The following is a 26591-nucleotide window of genomic DNA, read 5'->3' as shown; positions in this document are numbered from 1 at the left end:
GTGCTTTGTCACGATGGTAATTTTTATTTAGAAGTTCAGATTTTGGTTTTTGTTATTTAAAAAAAATTGCCAAGTCAACACAAGTCTTAACACTGATGCAAAAGCAACAGAAAGAAGCAAACCTGCTGGTCTATCTTATTTTGTTTTAACTAGAACCAGAACAGGCTGGCATTTGTTGTCCATACAGAGGTTCACCAGCCTACCTATGCCAGCAAAAAAATCAAGAGTTAGGATAACTATTCTCGGTAAACATCATCTTACCCCATTTTGGTTTAAGTTTTGTGTTGTAAAATAAGTGAAATGAAAGAGAAACAAAAATATTAGTTTCCAAATACCATTCGCTACTGTATTCAGTTTTCTAAACATTTAAAAAGAACGTTAAAGGAAGGACAGTTGAGTGTTGCAGGCTTTTTACACCACCACTCAGGGGATCATTAAACTACATCTGGAAGGGACAAAGTTTCAATCCCTCTTCCCCTCCTGGCTCCACCGCCAGCTAACAGATGTCTAATGTTGCACTGAAACAATAAGTAAAACTGTCGCTATACAATGCAACATATGGTCATCAGCACAATCTATCATGTACTGCTTTCCATCCTCTATAGCTTCTAAAGTCTGGATGTGTCCTTGTTTAAATCAAGAAATAATGAAGAAGTAAAATAAAAATAAGTTTTATGTCACCTGGTTTAAGAATTAATGTCAGAATAAGCATTTTTCCAGTGACTTCAACTAAATAGACAGAAAGGCTTTCGAAAGGGGAACCCTGCAAGAAATTTTTTATTCTCAATCCTGAGACATACACATGGCTTCTCTAGTGGTTATTCTGCATTCTCTGATTTACTTTATCAGGTGCTTCTTTACAGGAGAATATAAGAAAAATGAAGGTAAGGTTTTTAAAAAACAAAACAACACACAAAGAACTTCTTTTAACTAGTGGAAAAAAACGCTTCTCAGTTTCAGATCTCGAAAAAGATATTTCTTCAAAGAAAAACAAAAAAGCCTAGACTATCCTTTCTTCAGAAGGGACACACCAGTGGTTCCCAAGTATTTTCAGCATTCCACTCCCAAATTAAACTTTATCCAATACATCAGCTACCTTCCTGCTGTCATGGTGACACAGTTAAAGCACTGAGCAAAAGCTTTCAGAGAAGTCTCATGCAAGCCAAGTTCTCTTGTATGCAATTATGCACCCAGAGACAAGGGGTAGCAGCAGCAATAGGACCTGCCATCTGTCTGGCACACCTCTTGGCCCATTGAGAGGGAACAAAAAACTGCAGAACACACACAGTCAATCCAATATGTTCTGGTATCTATCCATCCAGGCCCGGGTTTAATCCGAGACACACAAAAGAGAAAAGCACACCTCTTTTTCTACTGATGTAAAACTCCTGACCCCTTGGCTTTGCAAACTGAAAAGGTACGTGCTTTAACTAAAGCTTTATACTGAGACAGAGCATTTTAATGTCTCTTGCTAGGTGGATTCTCTTCTCAATACGAGTTCATGCTGCAAAGCCCGAACTGGACATTTAAATAAATGTCTTGTAGGAACAACAAAAGGAAAACAAGCGAGACACAAACAACTTGAATGCACAGGCCATCAACTGTCCACAAGGAACATTATCCTGTCCTACAAGCTAAGGGAATACCATTCAGCTGAAGTTACTTTCAAGTAAGTGCATACCGCTCTGTTGAAAAAAGTTTCACACATTATTTGACAATCAAATTGTAAGAAAATATCGAGCAATATTCTATGGGAGTCTGTCCTGGGTCCAGTACAATTACTACTTTCACAGATAACCCGAACACTGGGAACAGCCAGTACTGCTCTTAACTGATCCGTGAACTATGCCGAGGGGGGAAGGGGAGATACTGCAAGAAATCACAGTATTAGAATTCAATATGATTCAAAAGAATGTAATTTAGTAAAGAGAAGTACATATATCAGCATTTCCACAGAAGTAATAAATAGCACCAATACAACAAAACAACTATCAACTGAGGAAGCCTATAAAAGAGAAATGGGGAGTTGGGGATTACAAGTGAGCACAAATCAATGTCCGCACCAATACAAAAAAACCTCACGAAAAACCCACCAAACAAGGTCAGCAGCGTAACAAAAGTTTACTACAGCCTCAACAGTATTTCTTCATTTTATTTATCCCTGGCAAGAACAGGGGAATGCCGTGTCCATTTTTAGGGGGTAGTTCTTTCCAATTGATTCACCTCACTTGTAACTAGGATAAAGATACACAAAACATGTCCAGAAAAGGATCTATAGAGAAACACTTAACTATTTTGGAGGGTGGGGGATGTTAAGCTAAAGGATAAAAGATTGATATGTAAAGGAATTATTTTCAAGTATTTAAGAGTCTGTTGTAGGGAAAAAGCAAATGAGCTTACTATTACTTGCTACATTTCCAGAAGCCACAGAACAGTTCAAGTTGACACCAAAAAGTACCCTAGATCAACTGTTTCACAGTTGTTCCCCCTCCTTTTTTTTTTTTTTTTTAAATGGGCTCAAAGACCCATATAATTACTTTAAATTTAGTGACACCATGCCTGCTTCTCTTTGCTGTGTTTTGCTCATCACACTGCGGCACTCACCTGCAGAACCTACAGACTGGCACACAATGTCACTTTTCGCCTGTCTAAAGTCATACCCAAAGGGTGGACCATTGATAAATTCTCTTCCCTGGTAGATTTCAACAGTATTTTGTTTTATTCAGCTGTACAGGTTCCATGGTATGCCTTGGATGCCAACTGTATGCATGAATCCTGAGTGACCAACATTTCTCCTCTTTTAGGAGTTTATCTTCTTCAAGGATTGAAACAGTCTAGCCGAACTCACTTCGCAACTTTATTATTAGGACAGCCCAATAAAAATTAGATACTTATGACAGGAATTTTAAAATTTAAAATCCATTTAAAACAAGTTTCACAGAGGTTAAAGTCAAGATTAAGACTTGAAAATTAAGCAGCAGAGATTTGCATTTAGAGATCAAACACAATTATACGCACAAATCAAACCAAAGCCCTGAAAACAAAACTTTAGCTACACTCACTGTACATGTTCAGTTTAGGTTCAGACAAACCGATAGAAAATGACTTCAGAGGTTTACTTGCAAACAGCCTCAGTATTCGAGGGAAAAAAAAAAAAGGTGTTTGATGAAGATACTTAAAAAAAGGGCCACCTTATAACAAAACACTTCATAAGCTATATTTTCTTGGTAAGTTGGAACAGTAAGAAGGTACTTATTTTAGGAAGCAATAAATCATTAACATGCTATAGAACAAATCTTTAAAACCGGCAAAAAAACCCCACACTTAAGACTTGTCTTATAAGTAACTGTGAGTAGAAGTGGGCAATTGCATCTTTCAAATACATTAAGATTTACCTGCAACACCATTCAATTCGGCCTTCCCCTTCACAAGTTTTTGCCCAGTGATTATCTGCAAGGTTTTTCATTGCCACAGCATATTCACACAGAGTTTCCTCATCCTCACAGTGCTCACGCCAGATCTTATCAAAGTCTCCCACTAAACAAAACAACAACAAAAAAAATTGCACGTTAGATACAAAGTGTCTCATTATCTCCATGGCAAAATCCCCATCTTCCAATTAAAAGATGTTACATAATGAACCCAGAGATTACTTTACCTGCACATAACAAAAACAAGGTCCCCTTTCCCTAGTCGAACACAAAATTCCAGGTCTTGGAGAAGGAAGGGACTATCAGATACTTGAGAAACTAGCAGTATTCTCAGTATACTGATTTTGTTCAGTTTGTCCTGTGAAATTCAAGTCCCTGGGAAGTTTTGCTTTCAGATTTCTGTCCATGAGCATTAACATGACAAACATTTTAGAAATGAAACAATGAAAGATTTCCTAGTAGCATTCATGTTCATGGCAAATACTGTGGATGATATTACATGTCAGAAAGAAAGTTTAACCCAGAATACAGATTTCTTTGGATATAGTGGAAAAGGAATTCACGCCATCACTGATGTCTGCCTAATCTTGCCAGTCTCAGTGAATTAGCTTCTAGGCAAAAGTACTGGGGGGCGGGGAATCAAACTGACCACAGTCAGGAAGTCACAGATAAAATCGTCTGCTGATCTCCAAGGACAGATTTATTTCCATGCTCCTCATCTTGCTAAAAAGAAGTCTTGCAGGTTAAATTCTGGCACTTCAAAGTAATTAAACATGATGATTTTCCCTCTTTTGCTGCTAAATATCCACTTCTTCTAGCTTGCTTTACATAATGTACTGCTAAACAAAATGCTGGTCGTGGCTAACCACAATTCCTATCGCAAGAAAACCCTTGGTATACCTTACTAAAAGGACATTTCTGCCCTAGGAAAGAAAAATACATACTCACTGGTATGATCTTCACTAATTCCTTTTGTGTTTCTTCATCACAAATGTGTGCACACACCTAGTATAAATATATATAAGTCTGTTGAATAAAAATTACCTACTGATTTTGCACCTACAAGCCGATCGGCTAACAAGTTTTCAAGAGCAGAGCTTTGACTCTAAGCTTAGACTCCGACAACTAACACATTTACACAACATGGTTCCAGAAAGTTTTTGTAGCACCCTTTGTATTACCAAAAAAATGTTTAAAAACTGTATCAAGCATAAGCTAACTAATATCTGCTAAAGCCTGGAACTAGCCTACAGCATGACCTGTCCTCATATCACTAAAAGATTTCTGTTTGTAACCCACTTAGGGCAATTTCTTTGATGTGCTTTGTTTCAATTAGCAGGAAATAACTAACAGATTTCTTCCAGTGGCAACTTTTTCCATCCCCCTCTCCCTCCATGTGTGCAAAGCAGTAACAATCCCTCACCTCACCTGTACTTCAATTACAGCAAGACTGAGTATGATGGACAAGTATGGATAGTTGTGTACTTAGAAGATTCAAACCAACCATCCAGGTTACTCCCTATTTAAGTTTGGCTTAGGGATGTCACAGCAATTTTCTCTTCAAAAATAATCATCTAGCACACTTGTACAATCATCAAAATGAGTCACGTTTAAAACTAGGTGTTTATACTCCCTTGTGTGAGACGGCACTTGAGATGGAAGGGAGTGGACATGATTTAGTTTTAACAAAATAGGGAAGCTATGCAAGAAATCACATATTCTGCTTGCTATTCAACAAGCATATATGAGAAAGTTACTAGACTGGACAAAAAAATACAGTATTACATTTGACTGGTATCCCTCATTATTTCCCAAATGACCCAAGTTCAGAGAGATATGCTATATAAGAAAAGGTGCTAGCATAGTCGCCAAGTGACAGCTAGAGCAGAGAAACACCCAACTCACAGGCTGTCCCCCACAGGGGTTTCTGCTAAAATCTGTGGGTCACTTTTCCAGAGCTTTCAGGAGATCCTTAAGCAGAAAAAAATCATGCAGGACAGAACACACCCTACTGACAAAAGAGAGCAAGAAATGGTATAGACAGTGTCCTACCAGCAAAGGGGGCAAAACAAGCACGACTCGTACAAATCTCTATTTCTTGTGTCAACGAAGTGCAGAACCCATACAGCAGCAAGCCAGAAAGCACTAGCCAAGTTCAAAGTGTATTCTCAAAGCAAATTAATTCTGGTGCAATTTAGATAAAATTTCATAGTTTCTCTGCCACCATATTCTGAATCTTACTGCATGCTCCAGACAACTGTGAAATGCTCAAATGACCTGCAGTTGCTAAAGTTTTGTTTGAAGAACAGCTAATTACAAAGGAAAAAAGCAAACGACTGAACACTTACTGAGGGAAAACATCACAAATACAAAATCCCAAGTTTAGCACTCTTCTTCTTTTAGCCCATTACTTCATTCGGTCTATTCTTAAGCAATTATTCTATTTCCAAATACCATTTTTCTTTAAAACTTAAGAAATATGACAGATGAGGAAGAAGAAACATGCAGAGAGCAGATATTCTTAACTAGCCAGTCCTTTCTTAAAGCAAAGTAGCAATGCCTCCTAACGCTGAATTTTGCTCTCATAGCAACTCTTCTTGTTTCCTTCTGAACAAGGCAGATTTGCAGTTCTCTCTGAAAGTCAGAGGAGGGTCAAAAGAGTCCACAGATAAGGGATCCTAAATTTAGATATATAGCAACAGACCTGGAGCTGACTACCAGCACTCTGAGACATGAACTTTGGGTTACAACAGAGCTGCCTACGACAGCAACAGCTTCTTGGCACTGAGCTGACAAGAAAATAAAGCAGAATGATACAGACTATTAAGAGCGACATGCAGAACAAAAGCGAAAAATTAATCACAGAGTAATTCCGTCACACATCCTATATCAAGTCAATTCTGCATGCACTTCTGCTTTGTTTTCATCTACCAGTGCAGCAGGTCTAGAGATAGAGAACATGGCAACATGGGACAGATAGAGCACAGCTTCTGTATGAGGAACACCTAAACAGAGGCCAGAAAAAGGCAGTTGAAAGCAGGAAAGGACACACCTCCACAAGATCATGAATGACAGAGGAAAGGTAAATATGGAACAACTTCTGGTTGTTTTAAGAGTAGGAGACATTCAGGAAAAGCATAAAAAGACAGCTTCAAAGCAAAAACCAAAAAAGTTATTTCTTCACAAAATGTATAATTAAGCTTAAAGTTCATGTAGCTGGGCAAACTAATGGAAGAAAATCCATGACAAATTCCATATTCGAAGATGCAAATTCAGTAGCTCCTAGACCATGAAATCACTGAAAGACTGAATGGTAACCAACCATACAGTGACACTCCAGCAGCACTTCTCATATATTCTTGTCTCAGCATCTGCTGTTGACCCACTTGTCAATACTGTGTTTGATATGATACCCATTTATCTGCCCTTTCATTAATGTAAGCTCCAAAACAACTGCAGACGAAGGGTTTTCTTAAGACACTGGCACCATTGTGCAGGGACTTTCAAAGACGTGTCTGAGGTCCAGTTTCCCTTGAGCAAGTACCATGATAGTAAGTTAGTTGTTCTGGGCTTTTCCCCCCCCCCATTCTTCTCCAGGGTGAGCTTTGAGCAGGCACAGACAGGCACATTGGCTTTACAGGAACTTTAATTCCAGAATCATGCTCCAATACTGAATTAAAAATGCAAATAATACTTCCTACCTGTTGAGATTTTGAGGTAGTGACTACAACAGGTCGTCCACTATCCAATTTCAAACTGATGCCCAGAACAGAGTAGAGATACGTATTAAATTTTTCAAGCAATACTTTATAATCCACTGTGTATTAATTTTTCAAACAATACGTTATAATCCCTGTGCAAATATTGCATTAACTCTAGTGGAGTTAAACATTTATTTATGAATCATTGCTTGTGTAACCAAAAAGGCAGTAAAATAGGCAGGAAGGTTTTGCCTCAAAACTAATGGTTTAAACTAAAGAAATAAGATAAATAAAATCTTCTGTTAAGCAATCAATGATGCTGTAAATTAAATAGAAGTTTGTGGTAGGCTAATATAAACGAATAAATAAAAGTGTCTTGCATGTTTGATCACATCTTAAAGTTAATATTTGATTTTGTCCATTAAAGTTTTCAGCTCACATACACATGACCATATCATAATATAAAGTTTAAGGCTACTGGACACTCTTACTATAGATGTAGATATCACCTTTTATGTGATTTAAACCATGGTTTGAGCACTTACTCTTCAGAGATCTTCGTAGCTCCTTGGATCTCCACCAAGGAACCAATTAGGCCAACATCCAGCTGAAAAGTGTGATAGGCAACACTGGCTCATAACAGGGGTTTCACATACCTCTCAAATCACTTCAGTGGCAGTATTTTAAAATTATTTAATGTTTTCTCTCTTTTCTATCCAGAATCGTCTAGAAAATAAATAAATTACCTACTCTTCACTTTGAAGATTAACTATTCCTTTAAAAACAAAAAAGCCCAAAGCCCACCTCTTTCTAGCAATTCTGTCAGTAAACAAATGACCGTCCAACTTGTACGTTCTTTGTAACACAGTCCTGACTAATGCAATAATAAAAATCCAATACTCTTTACCTAGAAGAGATGAACCCCTCCAAATAATTTCCACCCACATTAATATTGCCTGCAAAAAGCCAAATTATATCCCCAAACTCAACCACAGAGTAATCAGCAGTTGCTGAATCCTGTCACAAACAGAACAGGTCAGGCATGTAGAAGTTATTTTTAAATGATCCTAATTACTAGATAATTTTAATTGTGTAACAGCAATAGAGACCTAACGTTAGCTGTAAGTTTCAACAACTGAAAATATTTTTAATAAAGAAGAATCATACGAGCTCATTTCACATTTATTTACAAGATCTCACCAAAGGTTCCCAGAACAGCGTGAGAAGAGCAGGTTTGCCACTCTTGGTGGGACAATCCCACACCTTAACTGTTCTCTCCTGGCAGTCCATTTTTAAGAACAAAAACCCAGCTGTCTTGCATACTATTTTTTGCTTGGTTTTGTTTTTAAAAGACATTTCTTTCTAGAGTGTTAAATGGAACTGTCATTTAAGGTATGTTTATGAAATAAATAGAAAAATTAATTAGTCAATTATTCTTGAACTTCCGACAGAACAAATCATATTAATTGGTATTTTAAACAAAACACAATCCTCTGTATATAAAAGAAACAGAGCTCAGTTTTGCTAAAGGCAGTATTTTTCATTTTGCGATGGGATAAAAACCCAAACAACTTATTTGAATCATTCTATTTTATCAGGCAATAAAATATTTAAGTCATATAGAATTAGAAAATACTATTACATCCACCAGACAAGTTTTCTAACTACTATTTTCCTTAATTCCATCAGTGCTCTTCAGAAAAAAAGTGCAGTCATCTCTGACAATCTCAAAAACAAGTATGAAATACTTCATCCATCACCGAACCAGATTTTGCATCCCAAAATTTAACTAACACCATGCACTTAAGCTTCAGGTAGATGCAATGCGGGTTTAGGTCTTAATCAACAACTCCCCTCAAAAGAAACAGTTTTTTAATATTTGAAGAAAACTGGAATTAGAACAGACATTATTTCCTTCTGGAAAACCACAATTTGCTGAATTCAAAGTGGGGGGAAAAAGGGAGGAAAAAGGGAGGAAAAAGGGAAAAAGAACAAGAACAGATAGGGGGGGAAAAAAGGCAAGCAAGGGTTTAAGAGTTTGAAGTCTTGGCTACCTACATGCTGATATAAATTGGTAACATAAAAAAAACAGATTCAATCCACTCCCTTTTTCAACAGTTCTATTTAAGAGCTCACTGCCTTCCTACGTACACCTTTGATGGCCCTGGTAGAGGAGAAAACAAGCTCAATAAATTGACAAATAATGAAAGCCAGAAGCAAAAGTGACACGTTCATATTTGTGCAATAGTTATTAATAAAGCTCTTTGAATTGCTCATTGTAAGAAGCAAACCTATCCCCACAATTAACAAGCGCCCATGACAATACTGGGTAACTTCAGATGACAGGCTGCTGGCCATAGCAACGCCTAGCAAGATCTTTGAGCTTTCTTTTTTGTTGTTGATGGCAATGCACTGTGGAATGAAAAAAATCCATCTCATTTTTAGCCTCTTAAGACCTCCTCTCACTTGCTTCTACAACATGCTAAACAGTAAATGGGAAAAGCAACTCTACACTGTCTACTAGGCTACAGCTGAAATCAAATTCCTATGAATATCCGACAAAATTTCCTCATTAACAGTGACTTGTCAGCTGAAATTTAGCTGTACTACTAAATGTTGGGATACTGTGACAATGATTAATAAAATTACATGAGGAATACCAACTAATGCTACGCTATTTACACTTTTCAGTGTATCCAAGATAAACTAGAAACTTACCAAACATCTGTCTTACTAAAAACCAGTATTTCTTGTGAAAGACATTAGGTATTTTTGGCTTCACTGTTTTCCAATTTTATATGTCTAAATAGATAACATGAACTTCAACGCGGGCAAAGTTCAAGCAATCAGAGCTAATATTTTCCTTCTCTTGTCTGACTAGTGTTTGCTTTACCTTTCTTAGGATTTACCTGAAATATTTCACAATAAAATCTTAAAAAAGAAAACGAACAAAGTGGAAGAATCTCATTTTCTCTACTTATCTCAATATCAGTGTTCCTCCCTTCTACTCACATAAAAAGGATCCATTTGGCCAAATACGGATTTCTACGTATGACCTGTCAGGTAAACTTCCTATCTATCTGTTTACACTAGACTCCCAGGGTACAATTCATCTGCTACGTAGAGCATCTACTGGAGGTCAGCTTACATCACCCTGAAGAATGATCGGTGTTTCCAATCTGCTATAAATCTCCGATGGCTGTCACGCAAACAGTGGGGAGCCTATATGCGATAGTTTAAGCAATTACTGCCCCCAGGTATTGGACCTACTCTATGGGAAACTATCACCCCTCTCTCCTCTTCCCCAAACCTGACTTTCTGGGACAGACTACGTGCTGCACCTCAATGACACCCATGCAGAGATTAACAGAAACTACTGAGTTTGGTAGATCTGTGCAAACACAGGAGCAAGTAAATCAGCAGCAGCTGAGGCACAGGCACAGATTTCATTACACTGACCCTGCAACACCATTTTCCCCACAAAGGCAGTTAATGGAGCTAGGAAGGAGGTTACATATAGCATTCAGTGCATGCAAGTCTGTGCTGTAGCCACTGGGCATTCAAAATTTGTGGACTAAATAAATGATAGCAACGATTTTATTAGTTAAATCCCCCAAACTATAAAATGTTATGGGATTTCTAATGGAAGTTTCACTGCAAAAGTGTGGTGTGCAAACTGTAAGGAGAAGCGTATCTTAACGCCTATGTCATAAAATAGCATCAACTTTAATTTTTAATGAAACAGTATTTAGTTTCTGTTGCTTGAAAATGTAACAATTAGTGTTCCCAAATGTTTACCTCCTTCAAGAAATTAATCCAAGTGGGGAAAGACAAATGGGAGATCTAAAATATAACTGGTTTGCTGTGTAGAAATAAACCTAAGTTTTCAACAAAAAACAGTAACAACTGTTAACTTATCATGTAGAGTTAGTGACAAAGTTTTCCTGTCCTGTGAAAAATGCCACTATTGCAAAATGTTTCCTGTTTCACATCAGGAAGAACTTAAGCTCTGTCAAGGTTTTTCATGAAAAACATGAGAGGAAGAGACCATAAAGTAACTGACTTCAGAACGACTCGTCTCACATGAATATCTAAACCACTCACCTACTCAGACTACTTATTGTTGTCAGGCAGCGTTCCGTAAATTCTTCCTAATTTTCTGTATGTGAAAAAACTCTTAATAAAGTTATTACTCATTTCTTTGATGTTTCGACAAATCTTTCTTTTAATGAATCAAACTACCACCTATCAGTTTTTGTAATACAATATCTAGTATCAGGCCAAACATCAGTTCTGTGTGATTCCACGCCTGAACAGTGTGGAAGGAGAAACAAAACACACAGCGAAATATTTCATAAAATACCTTTACGGATACCTCAGCAATTTTTTTCCACTTGTACTCAATACAGGACTTCCATGGAGAAGAAGAGGGTCTTCCAAATCATTTTTCCAGACTACATATATAACAATCTATATAACTGAATCATGCTGCGTAGAAAATGTTTACTTGATAAATACAGCTCTACATGACTATAAAGGTAGGAAACAACTCAGGAAAAAAAAAAAGGCTGCCTCTGTACCAGGGGAGGGATTTTTATCATAGTAAATATTAACCCTACTTGGCTGCAACAAGCATCTGAAAGCAAACAAGTAAAGCAAAACCTATATAAAACAAAAAAAACCCCAACATAGCAGATGTTCAATATATCATGTTTATTTCCCTATGAACCACTAAATCTGCTTTAACAAGGCTGTCTGTCAGGCCTGACAGACATCAGTGTACATGCAATATATGGAACATATAGGCATATATGCAACAAAGATGACGTGTTCTAGCCTATGGTTGCAGGTGCCCAAAAGATGCATAGTGGAAAATCCTGTAAAATCTGGGGTCACCTACCGTACCGGGCAACGGAACCAAGAGCAAAAGACTAAATGAGAAATTTTTTTTTTCCCCCTTTGCCATACCAAAACAGGCTAGTAGGAAAACACCAGATTCAGGTTTCGTAATTTCCATACTTTCTAAGTGCTTGTCTCAAGCATGCAGAACCCTGAAGTTTCTCATAAGCGAATAGCCGAGCACTTGAGAGCTGTTGTTTCAGCTTTTGGATTTTACCCTGGTCTGTAAGGTAATTAAGATTAAACTAATCCATTTGGACAGGAAACAGAAGTAAAACTTCAGAAAAACAGCAGCTTTATGCTAATGAGGTACGCTCCTAAGTGAACACGTTACAGCTTAGTGTGTTTTGTTCTCACTTAAGAATGTTTCCTTCATGAAAACGGAATTTATAGGCTAACCTGAGGAATGATGTGCATTTTTAGTAACCACTAGACAGGTTTTCTTCGTCTCTATCACTGACTTAAAGTAGTCCGAAACCACTTACTAACAATTAGATAATTTAGTTGACGCATTCAGTGTGGACAAGGATCGATCACCTTAATTAAAAAATACACTTTTTTTCTTCACACTAAAAAACCCACACTCATTTGTTAAGCTTAATTAAACCATTCTAAATATATACTACATTTTAAATATATAATACTACCTTAGCATCCACCATCCAGTGGTGGTGGTGGTGGGGAAGCGTATCCTGCAATCACAAAATAACAAATGTGCCACAGCATTTACAATTACCTACTACCTCTCTATATTTACTAATTAACAACAGGGAGGGTGTAAGGGGAAGGGAAGGAAATTGAAAAGGATGAAAAGAAAAGGAGATAAAAAAAGGAGGAAAATACAAATATTCACACTAGGAAGTCACACTAGATTAATAATATCCCCAAAACAGGAAAAAGTAATACAGTAAAAAGTTAAAACAAAAAATGCAGTTCAATGCTAACTTAAAGTTTAAGCTTAACCATTTTGAAGATGGCAAATATTTGTCATAAATACATTGGCACACTCTTGGGACTATGATATGACATGAGCTACAGTACAGAAGTAAAGCCAAAATCCATCCACCATACTTAAAAGTATATGTGGTTCAACAAATGCAGAAATTAAAAAAGAAGGCAAGATTCATCTCCGATGAATCTCAAGAGTTATAGTTTTTCACCAAGAAAAAAAAATTTAAAGAAATCAAACCCTTTAGATGACATGATGCTGACTAAACTTTACTCTAGTAATTCCTTCGCAACAGCAAAAAAATCATTGTGATGCATCCCTAGTTAAGAAATATTGCTTTTGCACTTTGACAAGTATGCAACTTCTTCCGAAACATGTTAGCTTGCAGTTTTGAAGCATATTGGTGCTTTTCCACTGTCTCATCTTCATAAAAGAGGGGAACCATTGTGGGAAATGAAACAAAGTGATAACAATGGTGCCAGTTATAAGCAAGTCAGATAATACACTGGCTTGCCTTTTACAATTGCTCATTGAAACTCAAGACTTGCTAACATCAGCAAGGCAAATGAATTCTCAAAGAAATCAGCTTATTAAAATCAAGCCTGTATAACTTCTATCAACAAACATCTCAGTGTCGCAAGGACGCATATATTTCCCTTCAACAATTCTAACAGAAGAGAGTAACTTAAGATCGTATTACAATACCAAAGGCTTTCTTAGACTTATTCACCCTGTGCAAGCTTTCAGAGGATACTCAACATGCTTTTGCCCCTACCAACAAAATTAATAAGCAATTCTATTTTATTATCTACAAACAAAGCACTGAAGTCCACGCAACAGCAATTCTAGTACTGTTTGCTTATTTATATAAAATAGGAAAGTTTTGTAGAACTCTAGTAAGTGTGAGAAGAGGTGAAGTAAAAAAAATAAAAATAAAGATAAATTTAAAAAAGGACAATACATGATTTTGGAATAATACAGATAGCTCTGTTTCTCCTTCATATGGAGGCGGGTGCATTGCACTGGGGAGATAAGAGACTTCGCCTGTGTAACAAGCTGTAAGCATATAACCAGGGATGCATTTTTTACCTTTGCTTTTTCATACCCAAGTTATAATTCAATTCGTACTGAGAAATTACAGACGGTTTGTTGCTTTTTTACTCCTCTTTAGCAAACTGTCAACTTTGACTTTTTCAGGGTAACGTATTTGCCAGTGTCTCTGAGTATTAGAAAACAAAACAAACAAACAAAACCCCAAGAAAAGATCCTTCACAGTTCAAGCACATACTATTATTACAATTTCAGAATGACATTAAAGGCATTTAGTAAGGAGATTCTCAAGTCTGCTTTTAGAAGCATAGAGAAACGTAGGGAGAAAAACCTCCAAAAATAAAATTCTCTACTTGAAACAACCTAATATATGAAGTACTATCACTACTAATCACTAGTAACTTGTAAAGACCACCTACTATCGGATGAGCAGGTAATGGGTGGAGCTCTTCTTGCTGCACAGACTTGAGGACCTGTTTAGGTTTTAACTCTCTCCATGAAAACATACACAATGTCGCTAATTTAGAGTGACTAGAAAAATCACTGTAAATTTTCACTAACACATGATTTACAGGACATATGAAGTTAGTTAAGAGCGCTATTTGCTCTTTTGTTTAACCAATTACCCTGAACTAAAGATAAAACACAACTTACCCTTACATACTAACTTTGCTGAGAAGTAGGCTTACATAGACTTCCATGTAATTTAGGCTCTCATCTAAAAAAGAATTCAGTTGTTACAGAGATTGCTCACAGTTTTTTAGTTTAAAGTTGTCTGCCTTAATCTGCAGGCACTCTGAAATAACAGAGAAATATGAATTGCTCAAAGCTGGGCTCTTTTGGCAGGATTCAACTGCTAAAACATACTATGTTCCTTCACCTAAACGTCAGGACAAGAAGGGAGATCCTCCCTTCAGTTTTGGCTCCACAAGGCCAAAATAAGCAGTGACTCTTGATCATTGTCTACATAGGTAGATATCTGTGCCCAAATCCCATGGACAGGCTCCCACAGAGATTTCTGAAGTCCAGAAAGCAGAATGACCTTGTTCCTTCAACAGAAGTGCTATATGCGGACGTAGAGGAGAGGCAAGAACCAGTGCATCCAATAGGAAGAGTTCCCATTCTACAAGTGTCCTTCTTGAGATACGCACCAGGTCAGAAAGAGATGTGGACTCAGCGAAAGAATGAATGGATGAATTTTTTGTAACCTGTGTTATAAAGATTAGGTAGATCCTTATAATCAACCTGAAGAGGCTACAAATTTCAGCAAACAAATCTCAACTCTGACGCTCATCTGAAAGCATTTCTGGGAGATTTTAAGCATTCCTAATACCAGCCATAAGAACCTTGCATAAGGGCATTAATACTGATGACAAAGTAGATTTTTTCAAGGACTCAGAGCAATTTATTTTATAACAGCTTTTCCCAACTATTTTGCTTAGAGCTGCAGCCTGAACTATCCCTCCACGGCTGAAAGACAGGTGGCACAAACAGTTCACGAAGACCCATGCCTCTCCAAATCACCATTTAGTCGCTCTTGGCACTCATGACCTACTGTCCTCCCTGCTCCTGCAGATTCCCAGCGTGGAAAACACTGCCATACGGCTTGGAAGCTGCCTGTGGTGAAGGGCCTCGCTGTAGCTATTGGCTATGAAGTCTCACACGGCCTGGTAAGGCAGGGCCACATGGACCCATGTCCACACACAGGTGCAGCACATCTTTAGCCAAGCGCTGCATTATCCCAGGGCACCAATCCTCTTCTCCTACATCCCACGGGAAAAGCTCCTGGAGATGCGCCCTGAGCCCTCCTGAGCGACGAAGAGGTCTCCCCTGCCAAGGGCCCCAGGAAAGGGGCAGAACCTCGGCAGACCCCACCGGGGCTCCTCAGGCAGCCCCACGGCAGCGGCGCCCCGGTGGCCCGGGGAGGAGCAGGAAGCGCGCCCGGCGCTGCTCCCGGCCGCTGCTCCCAGCCACCCCCCCCCACCGCCGACACACCCCCTTCGGCAGTGGTCCGCGGCCCAGCCGGCCCGCGGCTCTCCGGCAGCGGCTGGGGGGGGACCGGGCCTCCCCGCCGCGCCACGCCCGCGGGGGGGACACCCCGATCCGCGCCGAGCCCCCCGCGGGGGGCGGCTCCCCTCCTCCCGCCACGGCACGACGGCTCCCCGCCGGACCGCCCCCCGCCCCGTTCCGGCTCCCGCGGTGAGGGGAGCGGAGCGGGGCGGCCCGGAGGGGGCGGCCCCCTCCCCCGCGGTTACCTTCCCGGTACTTCTTGCGCAGCCGCCGGTGGACGCTCTTCACCACCCCCGACAGCTTCTCCTGCTCCAGCTTCCGCTCCTGCTCCGGGGGCGGCGGCGGCAGGAGGGGACCGGCGGCGGCGGTGGAGGCCCCGCCAGGCCGGGGCCGTGGCTGCGGAGCGGCCTCCATGGTGTTACCGCTGCTCCGCCGCGCAGCCCGGCTGAGGGGGAGGGAGGGAGGCGTGAGCGCCGGGCGCTGCGGCGGGGCGGGCATGCGCGCCGCGGGGCACGACGGGAGATGGAGTCCCTCGGCGGCAGCCAGCCTCGCCGTCCCGGGCGCCCGGCGTCCCGTCGGTGCCCTCCCTCGGCCTTGAGGGCAGGGGGTTGGCCGCACCCCGGAGGTGTGGGCTTAGTTATGCCCAGGAAAACTGTCCACCCCCCCACCTGGATCAGGTCACCCCGCGGGGCTTGGTAAACTAGGGGGAGAAATCAGGTGAAAAACACAGGAAGGGTCCCGGCGCAGCACGACTTACAGAGTCATGGAATGGTTCAGGTAGAAGGGACCTTAAAGATCATCTAGTTCCAACCCCCCTGCATGGGCAGGGACACCTCCCACTAGACCAGGCTGCTCAAAGCCCCATCCAGCCTGGCCTTGAACACTTCCAGGGATGGGGCATCCACAGCTTCCCTGGGCAACCTGTGCCAGTGTCTCACCACCCTCAGAGTGAAAAATTTCTAGCTGATGTCTGATCTAAATCTCCCCTCTTCCAGTTTGAAGCCATTATCCTTCATCCTATCTCTGCATGCCCTTGTAAAAAGTCTGTCTCCAGCTTTCCTGTAGGCCCCTTTCAGATACTGAAGGACTTCGAGGGCACGGATGCAGCGGGGGCTCCTGTCTTCTCCCTGCGTCATCCCAGTTCACCTGCTCCCCAGGGACACCCGTGACAGATCTGGGTGTGAATCCCTCCAAAGCAGGGTGGTAACACCCATTCCCCACCTACAACAGACCTCACGGAAACAAACTGAATTCAAAATAAGGTAAAACGAACCTTGGTAGGTTGGTGTCTGTGGTGTGGACGTGGGCATTTGAAGAGCACGGTTCTGTACAGGCTTTATTCCGTCTTCATGGAGCTGCTGCTGGGCCCGTTTCTCAGCAGAGTACAGTTTCTGACATTATTTGGGTGGAAATACACTGCCGGAGAAGGAGCAAGACCTGCAGCCGGCAAAACTGCCCGTTCGAGGGGAAGAGCTTCATCTGCAGCTCTGCCCAGCTTCAACCTCTCACCAAACCCAAAGTACTTCAGCTCTCTCTTTCAGTCCTCGTTGGAAACAGGATGGACAAAACCACTCCTCACGAGATCACGGCAGGGAGATCTGCCATGAAGTTGCTTGCTTGTTTGACTTGGCCAGAAGCAGCTAATTGTCTTCTCTGAAGATGTTCAAAAACATTAAGGAGGTAATTGCGGCTGCAATTAAATCGGTGACAAATCTGACTTGGGTAGGGTCAAGATTTCATCCTAATGAGAAGTCAGTGACACATGCAACTGTGTGCAGTGGGGTGTATAACAGGTCCTCATCAGCACTCTCTCAGTCCTGCCAAAAAGATTCCACAGCTGATCACAGAGCATGGTGTCACTCTGCTTTTCCAATAAATTTTCTGAAGGTTTGGGGTTTTTTCTCAAAATACAGGAGAAATGAAATTTTTTGCTACTGACATCAGCACTAAGACAGAAAAGAGGAGTGTAGTGGTTGAGTTATTCATTTAGTTACATTTTTCTTTTAATTTCGAAACTGGAAAAAAAAATGAGCATGTGTTAATTAAAAAAATACCACTATATATTAATTTTACTTTGACTTGGAAAACATCCAAAAATCAGCTTCTCGTGTGGGTTATTGTATTTCATACTCACCAAACTGATTCAGGAAGTTCAATCTGAATTCAAAAGAAGGCTTTGTGCTGTGGTTAATGATAGCTTTCTGAAATATTTCTAGTTCTAGTTTTATATGCAAGTCCACATAAGAAGAACTAAGACAGTGTAATATGAGATTACATTGATAACTACTTTGATTACATTGATAATTACTTGGTAACCCCTTTGGTTAAGGGACAGCCTACATGGTGGTTACTCTTCCTTCTGCTTTGACATTGTGTAGGATTTGCAGAAGCACGGAACGAAGAGGAAAAGCATGAGCCAGTCTTCTGTGTGCGACGTGATGCTAGGAGAGCAGTGAGGGAGCCTTCTCGGAAGAGTAGGAGCACCAGAGGGACAGAAAGGAGACGGAGGTGTTTGGAGGATGCCTGGCAGATACTGCTGTGGCATCAACCCTCCCAGTAGCAAGCCTCCAGACTCAGAAGTGCAGGGTACACAGTCAAAATCTGAGCGTGTCTGTGGTTTGGAAAACTGGAAATCTAATTGTCTTATGTGAAATATACTCTCTCAGAATAATAATAATATAATAATAATAATAAAAACTTACTATTTGAATGATGTTGTCACTGTTGGGTTTCACTTCTTAGGAATTCTTTCTAAAACTAACAAAGTGGCTTTAAATACGAAGTGGTTTGAATTTGTCACAATTATTTCAAAACTTACAGTATTAATATTGGGCATACTTTATTACCATGACTTTACACTGTACAGTTTTTACACAACTCTTCATTTTTTTATAAAAGTTAATGACGTTGCTTTATATTTTCAATATTTTGATTATTTTCTGGTATTTTAGAAATAACATCAACAGGGGAAAAAATCTAACTCAGTACTTTAATGCACAGACTACTTTCATATCTAGGTGTACAAGCTTTTATAAAAAAATAGAGTAGTACCGAATTTTTAACCTAAGTGGTTCTACATAAAAATAGACCAAGATAAAAAATACATTCTTCTTAAAGAAGTAACTTAGAAGTTTAGTTTTCAATAAGCAAGCAAATGCCATTTACCAGTTGTCATGTTTTTCCAGGAATAAAAAAGAGAGAATACTCTAGGAAGAGGCCTTATGCTTTCAGGACACACAGATACGTGGTGAGAGTTGGGTCCCAGCAATGGACTCCAAATGCAAAGCGATGGAAGAAGGCACTTCCCCAGAGCGCTGCATGGAGATACCGGGAGGTGATGGAGCGGGCGATTAAAGCAGGACCGGTTCTGGCAGGCACTAATGACCCACTGCTCTGTCAAGGTAGAGAAAAAACATCTGTGCTCAGTACATTTCTTGAACGCAGTGCAGGAAGAGTCAAGGAACAAATGAAGATGAACATAAATCTTGTGATTGTCCCCGAGGCAAGAGAGCACAACGAGCGATAAGGACGCGTGCACTTACTCCAGGGGGATAAGACAATAAACTACCTATGTCCTGATGGGGCCGATGGAGTTTGACCATCTGAGAAAGAGTCATTTTGAGCAGCTAGGCTTTCTATCCTGAATGTAGAAAATAGACAATCAATCTTCTGTGTATTAGCTACTTTCTGGAAAAAAACCAACCAACCAAACAAAAAAACCAAACCAAAACCAATTTAGGACAAACTAGAACAGGTTCTTTTGACACTTCTATAATATTTCAGTGCCCGTCACTTTTTCTGAATAGCTTTAGAAACAAAATTCTGGGTTCACAGGCCGGGAGGAGGAATAACCCCAGCCCTTTCTAGTACTCAGGTGGCTGGGACATCCACTGAGGATGTGGGAAAACCAGTTCACATCTCTGCTCTGCCCCAGGGGATCTGAACCCACATCTTCCCTGCGAGATTATACAAAGTGGAAGTGCTCTTCCTTCCTGAGGGAAGCGTGACAGCAGCCTATATTTTCAGTCTTTCTCCCCAGGGAAACTGTGGAAGAAAAGTAACATGAAAACTTTCTGAGCTGTGCAAATCATCAGTGCTCTGCTTCCAACTCTATTTTATCAATCAAGTCTTCTCAGCCTCTTCGTCCCTTCTATCTTATAGATGCTGGTTGCTTGAAAAGGAACCAAAAAAATGACACAGCATCAAAGAGAAGAAACCTTTCTAGACAACACTCTCTCTCCAATGTGATGACATCATCATAAGAGTCTCTAATGCAATGTAATCTGTAAAAATATTACCAAAAGCATGTAATGATTTTAATGGAATACTGAAACACTGTGGTAATTTAAAAGGAATAAAAGGTTAGATGCATAACTGTTTTTGCTATGTGTATCCAAAGGAAAGACAAACAGGCATCAATAGCATATTTAGTTTGAATTTAAGATTTTTCTTCTTCCTTAATTGCAGAGTCCTATAAGCCACGAAATATGATGACTTGATTTAAAAAGTGGGAGCCACATCCCTGAATTTGCACCGAGGCAATTATTAAGAGCTGGTCCATTATTACATTTCTCCAGACTACACACTTTAGTAATTTAGTAATTAAAATTACATAGTAATTAAATCTGCTACCCCATAACAATAATTTTATAACTACAGATCCTGGATTCCATTCCTGGAGGTTGACACCTTTAAAAATAAGTTTACATCAGCAGTCCCATTACTTAGTCCCCTGTGTATTTTAGTGGAAAAATACCCTTGATATTGACTGCAGTTTGCATCTGAAGTCCCAGTATTTACAGAAATAAACATTTTCTTCTGAAAAACAGAGGATTCTTCTATTGAAGGACTAGTTAAAGTTGCTCCTCAAGTAGGCAGAGACACCCAACTTGGAGAAGGCAGCTGAAAAATGCTTCACACATGGGGGCTCACTGTGGAGTCTAATTATGAATCCTCAAGACCACAAGAATTAGATAGTGATAGGAGATTTTATTTATTCAAATAGTGTCTTTTGCTTGTTAGCTCGTGTTGCAAAAAAGGCAGGAGTAATTTTAACAGTAGCCAGCATTTCTGATAAACAATACATTCACCATCTCTGTCGTGTCCAGCAGATACCAACTGTGTCTGTCCATGGAAAGGAACTGTTTCTTTAGACACAGGAGGGAAAAGTTAAGACTTTGTTATTCCCTTTAGTCTGTCACTTGTTTAATAGTAAAGTGGGAATTAAACTCTGTGGAACTACTGAAGTGTTTCTGGAAAACCAGCAAAGTACTTTATATCTGAATTATTCTGAATGTTATGTGTATGTGTAGAAAGTAAAACGATCCTTTGATACTGAGAACAGATAATGCATTTTTTTGTGTAAATGCTGTACGTCATTATACAACTTCTTTGCAACACAAGCATCGCAAACATACTTAATACTCTATTAACAAAGATCATTAAATATAAACATAACTTATTGAAAAGTAATCCCAAATTCCCTTAAAAATCTGTTTTTTTATTTATTTTAGTTTGAGCATATTCCTCTGTTATTTGGAATGTATGAATTATTAAATGAAGAGAGTCAATATAATGATTGCTTTAACAAAGACTACTAGCTACTCTTTCTAGATTGAGCTGCTTCTTAGCTGATTTCTTGCTGTCATAAAAGATTAACTCATAAAATCACTTTGATTTAGCAAGAGATGTCAAAACATCCAGCAGGTCTAACTGGTTTTCTTCCAATGTCAGTCAAAATAGTATGTGGTTTTAGCACTGATTCATGTTTCTGTCAGCTGCTATGCATAAACTTGCTGAGTAATCAATTTAGACACAGTAACTTCAAGAAAATTCAGTGCTAGTAGGAAAGCTTTTATGTTTGATTATTTGTGCATCTGTGGAACCTGATAGCCTTACAGATGTTCTCAATTCTTGGGATTCAAATTCCAGTCTTCCTGTATGAGTCCGGTATGTATAATTCCAGTTCAGCTCAATAGCAATGTGGCTGTACATTATGTCATTTTCAACTTGGGAAATACGGCAGTATCCCTGTAATCTTGTATTGCAGGTAAGATAGCCTGACTCATAAACTAAGATGACCTCACAGTCTGATTGGGGTTGTGGATGCTAAAAGGCACCCAGAGAAAGACTAAGCTGCGTATGAATTTTTGAGACAGAAAAGAAATAAAAAAAAATCTATGGAGAATAATCTGCTTCTGTGAAGCCGTGGATAGATCAGGGTATGCTGTGTCATTCCACTTTTCTCTTTGTTTCCTCCTAAGTCATGAGAGGGTGTGGGAGAAGATATTTTGGGTATCATTAGATATGACCTATAAAGGAATACATCTCTAGTATGCATAAACTATTCTTGTCTATTCCAAAGATTGCCCAAGTCCTTTTAATCTCTCCTGCCTCTTGAATGCTGTCATGTGGTTTATTTGGGACTCCACTGAAGTTCAAGTCAAGTTTTCAGTTAAGAAGATGAGAGAACAACAACAAAGTCTATTCATACAACATCAAACAGAGCTCTGTCTTCGGGACAACATATTGCAGGCGGTATAATATACTTCAGGAAGAGCAAGGAATGCCGAAGCTCTTACCCTGCACACACAGTATTCGGTGCAGAGTTCATGTTTTAGGTTTGGGTAAGTCTGGCCTCAGTGACGCTAATGCCTAAGATCTTATCAATAAAATTAAAAGGGTTAGTACTCTCTTCATTGGTTTGAAGGATCGGGACTGAGGAGCCTAAAGAATGGTGGTAGGAGAAATGAAACCACGAATATTAATGCTGTTTCAGAATTTTTGACAGTAAGTACACAAAGGCACGTAATAGTTTTCCCATATGAGCACCACAGATAAAGATTATCCTGCTGTTAAAAGAATGGTTTCTCTTTTCTTCTCCCGAACATCTAATAAAACAACTGTGACACAAATACCGTGAAGTGAGCATTCTCCATGCTAGATTTTTTTTAAATTTTATCTCCTATTACTATGGATTAAGAGTGATCTGATAGCAGCTGCCCTGAGGTATGAATGAGACTACAGCCTGCAGAAGAAGAGAGCAATTCTGAAATGCTTATTTAAAGATAGGTAGAGTGTGATAAAATTAAATAACCATTTCAATTTGTTGAGGATACACTGATAAACTGTTATGTTCAAAAACTAGGAAATAGAACAGAAAGGTATTGTAGCAGTTAATGGAGACACACATTTCATACTGATGTTCAGATTTTAGTTAAGACTTGAAATCTTTCAGATTTCTGTCTAATAAAAACCTCTCTCTATGTGTGAGAGTGTTCTTGTCCAAGATTAAGATTAACTGTCGTGTTAACTTCTAGAAAAACTGCTATAATTATGGTTGGAATCTTAAGTTCTTGTTAAAATAATGACTTCTCACACGCTGAAAACATTTCAATAATAATTTAAAGTGTGTGTGTTTGAGCTACACATATCACAAATCATTACATTAAATGCAGGTTAGAAAAATTAAAATTGTCAAACAGCAAGGAAATAGCGCATCTACTACCTTCCAGCACCCCTTCTTTCAACTCCGCCTGGAGGTTTCAATGGCGGGGGGCTGCAGCAGCGCCCTGCCCCAGCCCCACGCGAGGCCAGGGGCTGTCACACAGTTTATTGCGATTCTGCCGTGCTTTCCCTCCCCCAGCAGGTCCTACGTGGCTCTCACCATCTTCTCCCCCTGAGTCCCTGTGATGGCCCCGCTGTGCCAGCCCTCCACCCTCCCTGTGCCTCAGCCCCCGCAGAGCCCTCCAAGCCCTTGGTCTGGTTTCTGGTGCCTGCTCCTGTCTCGTTTTCCTGCTTTCCTGTAGGATTTCCACAACTCCGCAACTTCAGTCTCACTAATGGCAGTGGAGGGCAGTGCCTGTGCTGGAGCCCGGCCTTGAAGCCACAGGGAGAAACACACGGAGGTGAAATGGCTGCCGTAAACCCCTCTGTCCAAAATGGAAGGTGGCAGCCATGTTGAGGAAGGAGGAAACGTGAGGAAAGGCATCCATCTGTCTCATGGCAAAGTTCAAACTGCTGCCCTCAGGAGAGATGGCAGCGCTGAAGACAAGAACATTTATCGGGGGAGGATGGGGTGATGTGGAAATGCAGGCTGAGAGACATGTCCAGCAAACCATGGAGGAGACCCACGTGTGCAGGCTCGCACAAAGCTAGGGTAGCCACCACAAAGCATGAACTATTAAAGTCTGAGACCTACAGCACTTCTGTGCTTTCTCCCCAGGCAGCTTCAAAACGTTTCGGAGCAGGACCGTAATCTCACTGGCATCCTAACAGGAGGGGGAAGAAGTACCTCCAAGCCACAGGGCAGCCTGCGCCTTCATCTGGCTTTGGCAGAATCCCAGCTGTATGATCTGAACGGCTCCGTAATTACAACCGCAACATATTTTCAGCCCCTACAGGTGCTGTGTCTTTTTCATTAATTAAAGAAAAAAGAAAGGGGAGGGGAAGAGCTAACTGCAAATACTTAATTTCTTCAGAGTTGTGGTTGTCAAGTGGAACCTGTGTCTTTACAGAAAATGTAGTTCCGCTTTTCAAAAGCAGCCAAATTTTGCTGGGGATCCAGTACTGAAGTGCTCGCATTTGCCATTTTGACTTGTTCCTTGAAACACAACGCATGTAGATGCTCTTTGTCAGAAAAGTTTTCAAAATGGTGCAAACCCTCCTTATAAATGTTGATGGCTTCATTAGAGGGAAATGTCATTAACAATGCTTTTATAATAAAAATGTCTATTTAGGCTACTCGCTTTTCTGCTCTGGTCACCAAGGAAAAGACATCATTTTGGAAGTCATAATAACAACGTACTGCAAAATGGGGACAATGATTTGCCAGGACACTGTAACGTAAGGAGGGCATAAGAGCCGAAGGCAGAGCTCCTGCTTGCCGGAATGTGAAAGGTGGATTTTTGCTGGATGACTCCTTTAAATCCAGGTGAAATGGCTGCCAGCTCCCAGGTCATATGCTCACCAGGAACGTAATTTCATATTATAAAGTTAAAATATTTGCCTCTTTTGGAGCCTGACGTGATCCACAAAACGCAGCATGAGGCTTATCACGCAGCCTAACAGGTACATGAAGTGCTGCTGTCCTTGCCTTTTCAGAAGCCAGAATGGTCTCCTGGAGGCTTTTCTGCTTAAATAGAAACAGCCTTTTCTTAGAAGACGTAGAAATAATTCTGAAGCATCAAAAAAAGTAATTGTGGCCAATTTTCTTACATAACTCGTGACCTTTCAAGCTCTATTTGTACTCATAAAGGTGAATTTTATCCATCATTACTTAAAGGTCCCTGAACCAGAACTAAAAGCAAAAATATATTTTAAAAGTAATTTTGAAGCCTGCCTTTTCACTAAGGTTTGGTTGTGTTTTTTGTTTTTTTTTTTGTTCTGAACAATACTAAAACCTGTGTGAAAGGGTGGGAAGAAATTTTTGGTTTAAAAATATTCTAGGTTGTACTTCCTTTTGGTAAAAGGCTATCTCCATTTTTTTACCATTCAGGCTGAATTCTAAAGACCCATAGATATATAGAAAGGTCTAGCTGGCCTTACAGTTTTTGGAGGGTTGGTCATGTGTGTTGTTATTTTTACACAATTTGCTATTTCAAAAGGAGTTGCCTGTAAACCCAACTGTGTGGGAGAAACAGAATTCTGTTGGTCTGTGAAGGCTCGTTTATGAGAGGAGCGGCTCAAATTAGATGGTGTGAAAGACACTGGTTTTAGTATGGCCACTGTTTATATTTAAATCATGTTTGGTGAGGACTCCTGAGGGCACTCAGAATTCCACCCTGTTCCCAGATCCAGCACGAGGCATCCTACAAATCCTTGTTGACAGATTTTTTTCAGGCTACCTACAAATCTCATTTATTCTGTAGCTTTGACATTGCTTAAGATGCCTAGGATTACCTAGGACGAGGATGCATTCTTGGTCATGTGTTATGCCTGATGCGTTTCCTTAATTTTAGTCTGTAATTTGTGGCAGCCCAGCAGCTGCTTCGTGAACTAGCCTTATCATGGAGGCAGAAACCTCTGAGCAAGGGGCACGTATCCAGCTGCAAACAGCAGCTTCTGTAGCCACCCAAGTGTAACCCGATGGAGCCAGATTGCTAAGAGAACCAAAACAAATGGCTATTGTACTTTAAATTCACACCTGGCTTGTTTGTTTTGCCATAGCTTCTTCATGCAGATGAACATGAATGGGACCCTGGCCAGTTTTCTTTTGCTGGAGGAACCTTTTTGCTCCTGGGGATTGAATGGATCTGCCTACATTAGCGGTTAAGAGCACTACATAAATGTTTCTGTGATGTGAATCGCCCTTGCCTGTGAATCTCCTACACTTGATGTTCTTTAAGTTACCTCACTAAAGGCCTTTGGGGGACAGGAATTGGATTTCTTCCTAAAGAAGCTTAGCTGGAAATTGCACGCCAGGGATTTTTCTAACACACCCCAAAGGTAATGGGAACATGTAATCTTTGGTCTGTTGAGAAAGACTACAGAGGTTGATCCTGTTATTATTTTGAATTGTACTCCAGCATAATTTCCTCTTTTATCCTGAAT

General features: G+C 40.2%; 1 protein-coding gene across 1 annotated transcript in view; it reads right to left on the bottom strand.

Annotated features, from left to right (window-relative positions):
* Nucleotides 1–16538, bottom strand: part of SAMTOR (S-adenosylmethionine sensor upstream of mTORC1) — a 38081-nt gene extending 21543 nt beyond the window's left edge. The window contains exons 1-2 of the mRNA XM_074605991.1: nucleotides 16286–16538; nucleotides 3396–3537 (exon numbers count right to left, since the gene is read on the bottom strand). Of these exons, the coding sequence (XP_074462092.1) occupies nucleotides 3396–3537; nucleotides 16286–16538 (395 nt within the window). The remainder of the gene's footprint in view (nucleotides 1–3395; nucleotides 3538–16285) is intronic.
* Nucleotides 16539–26591: the final 10053 nt, after the last annotated feature.

This window comes from Larus michahellis, chromosome 1 (assembly GCF_964199755.1).
Source record: "Larus michahellis chromosome 1, bLarMic1.1, whole genome shotgun sequence".
Classification (NCBI taxonomy): Eukaryota; Metazoa; Chordata; class Aves; order Charadriiformes; family Laridae; genus Larus; species Larus michahellis.
The sequence above is the reverse complement of the archived record's forward strand: the minus strand, read 5'-3'. Positions and strand labels throughout refer to the sequence as shown.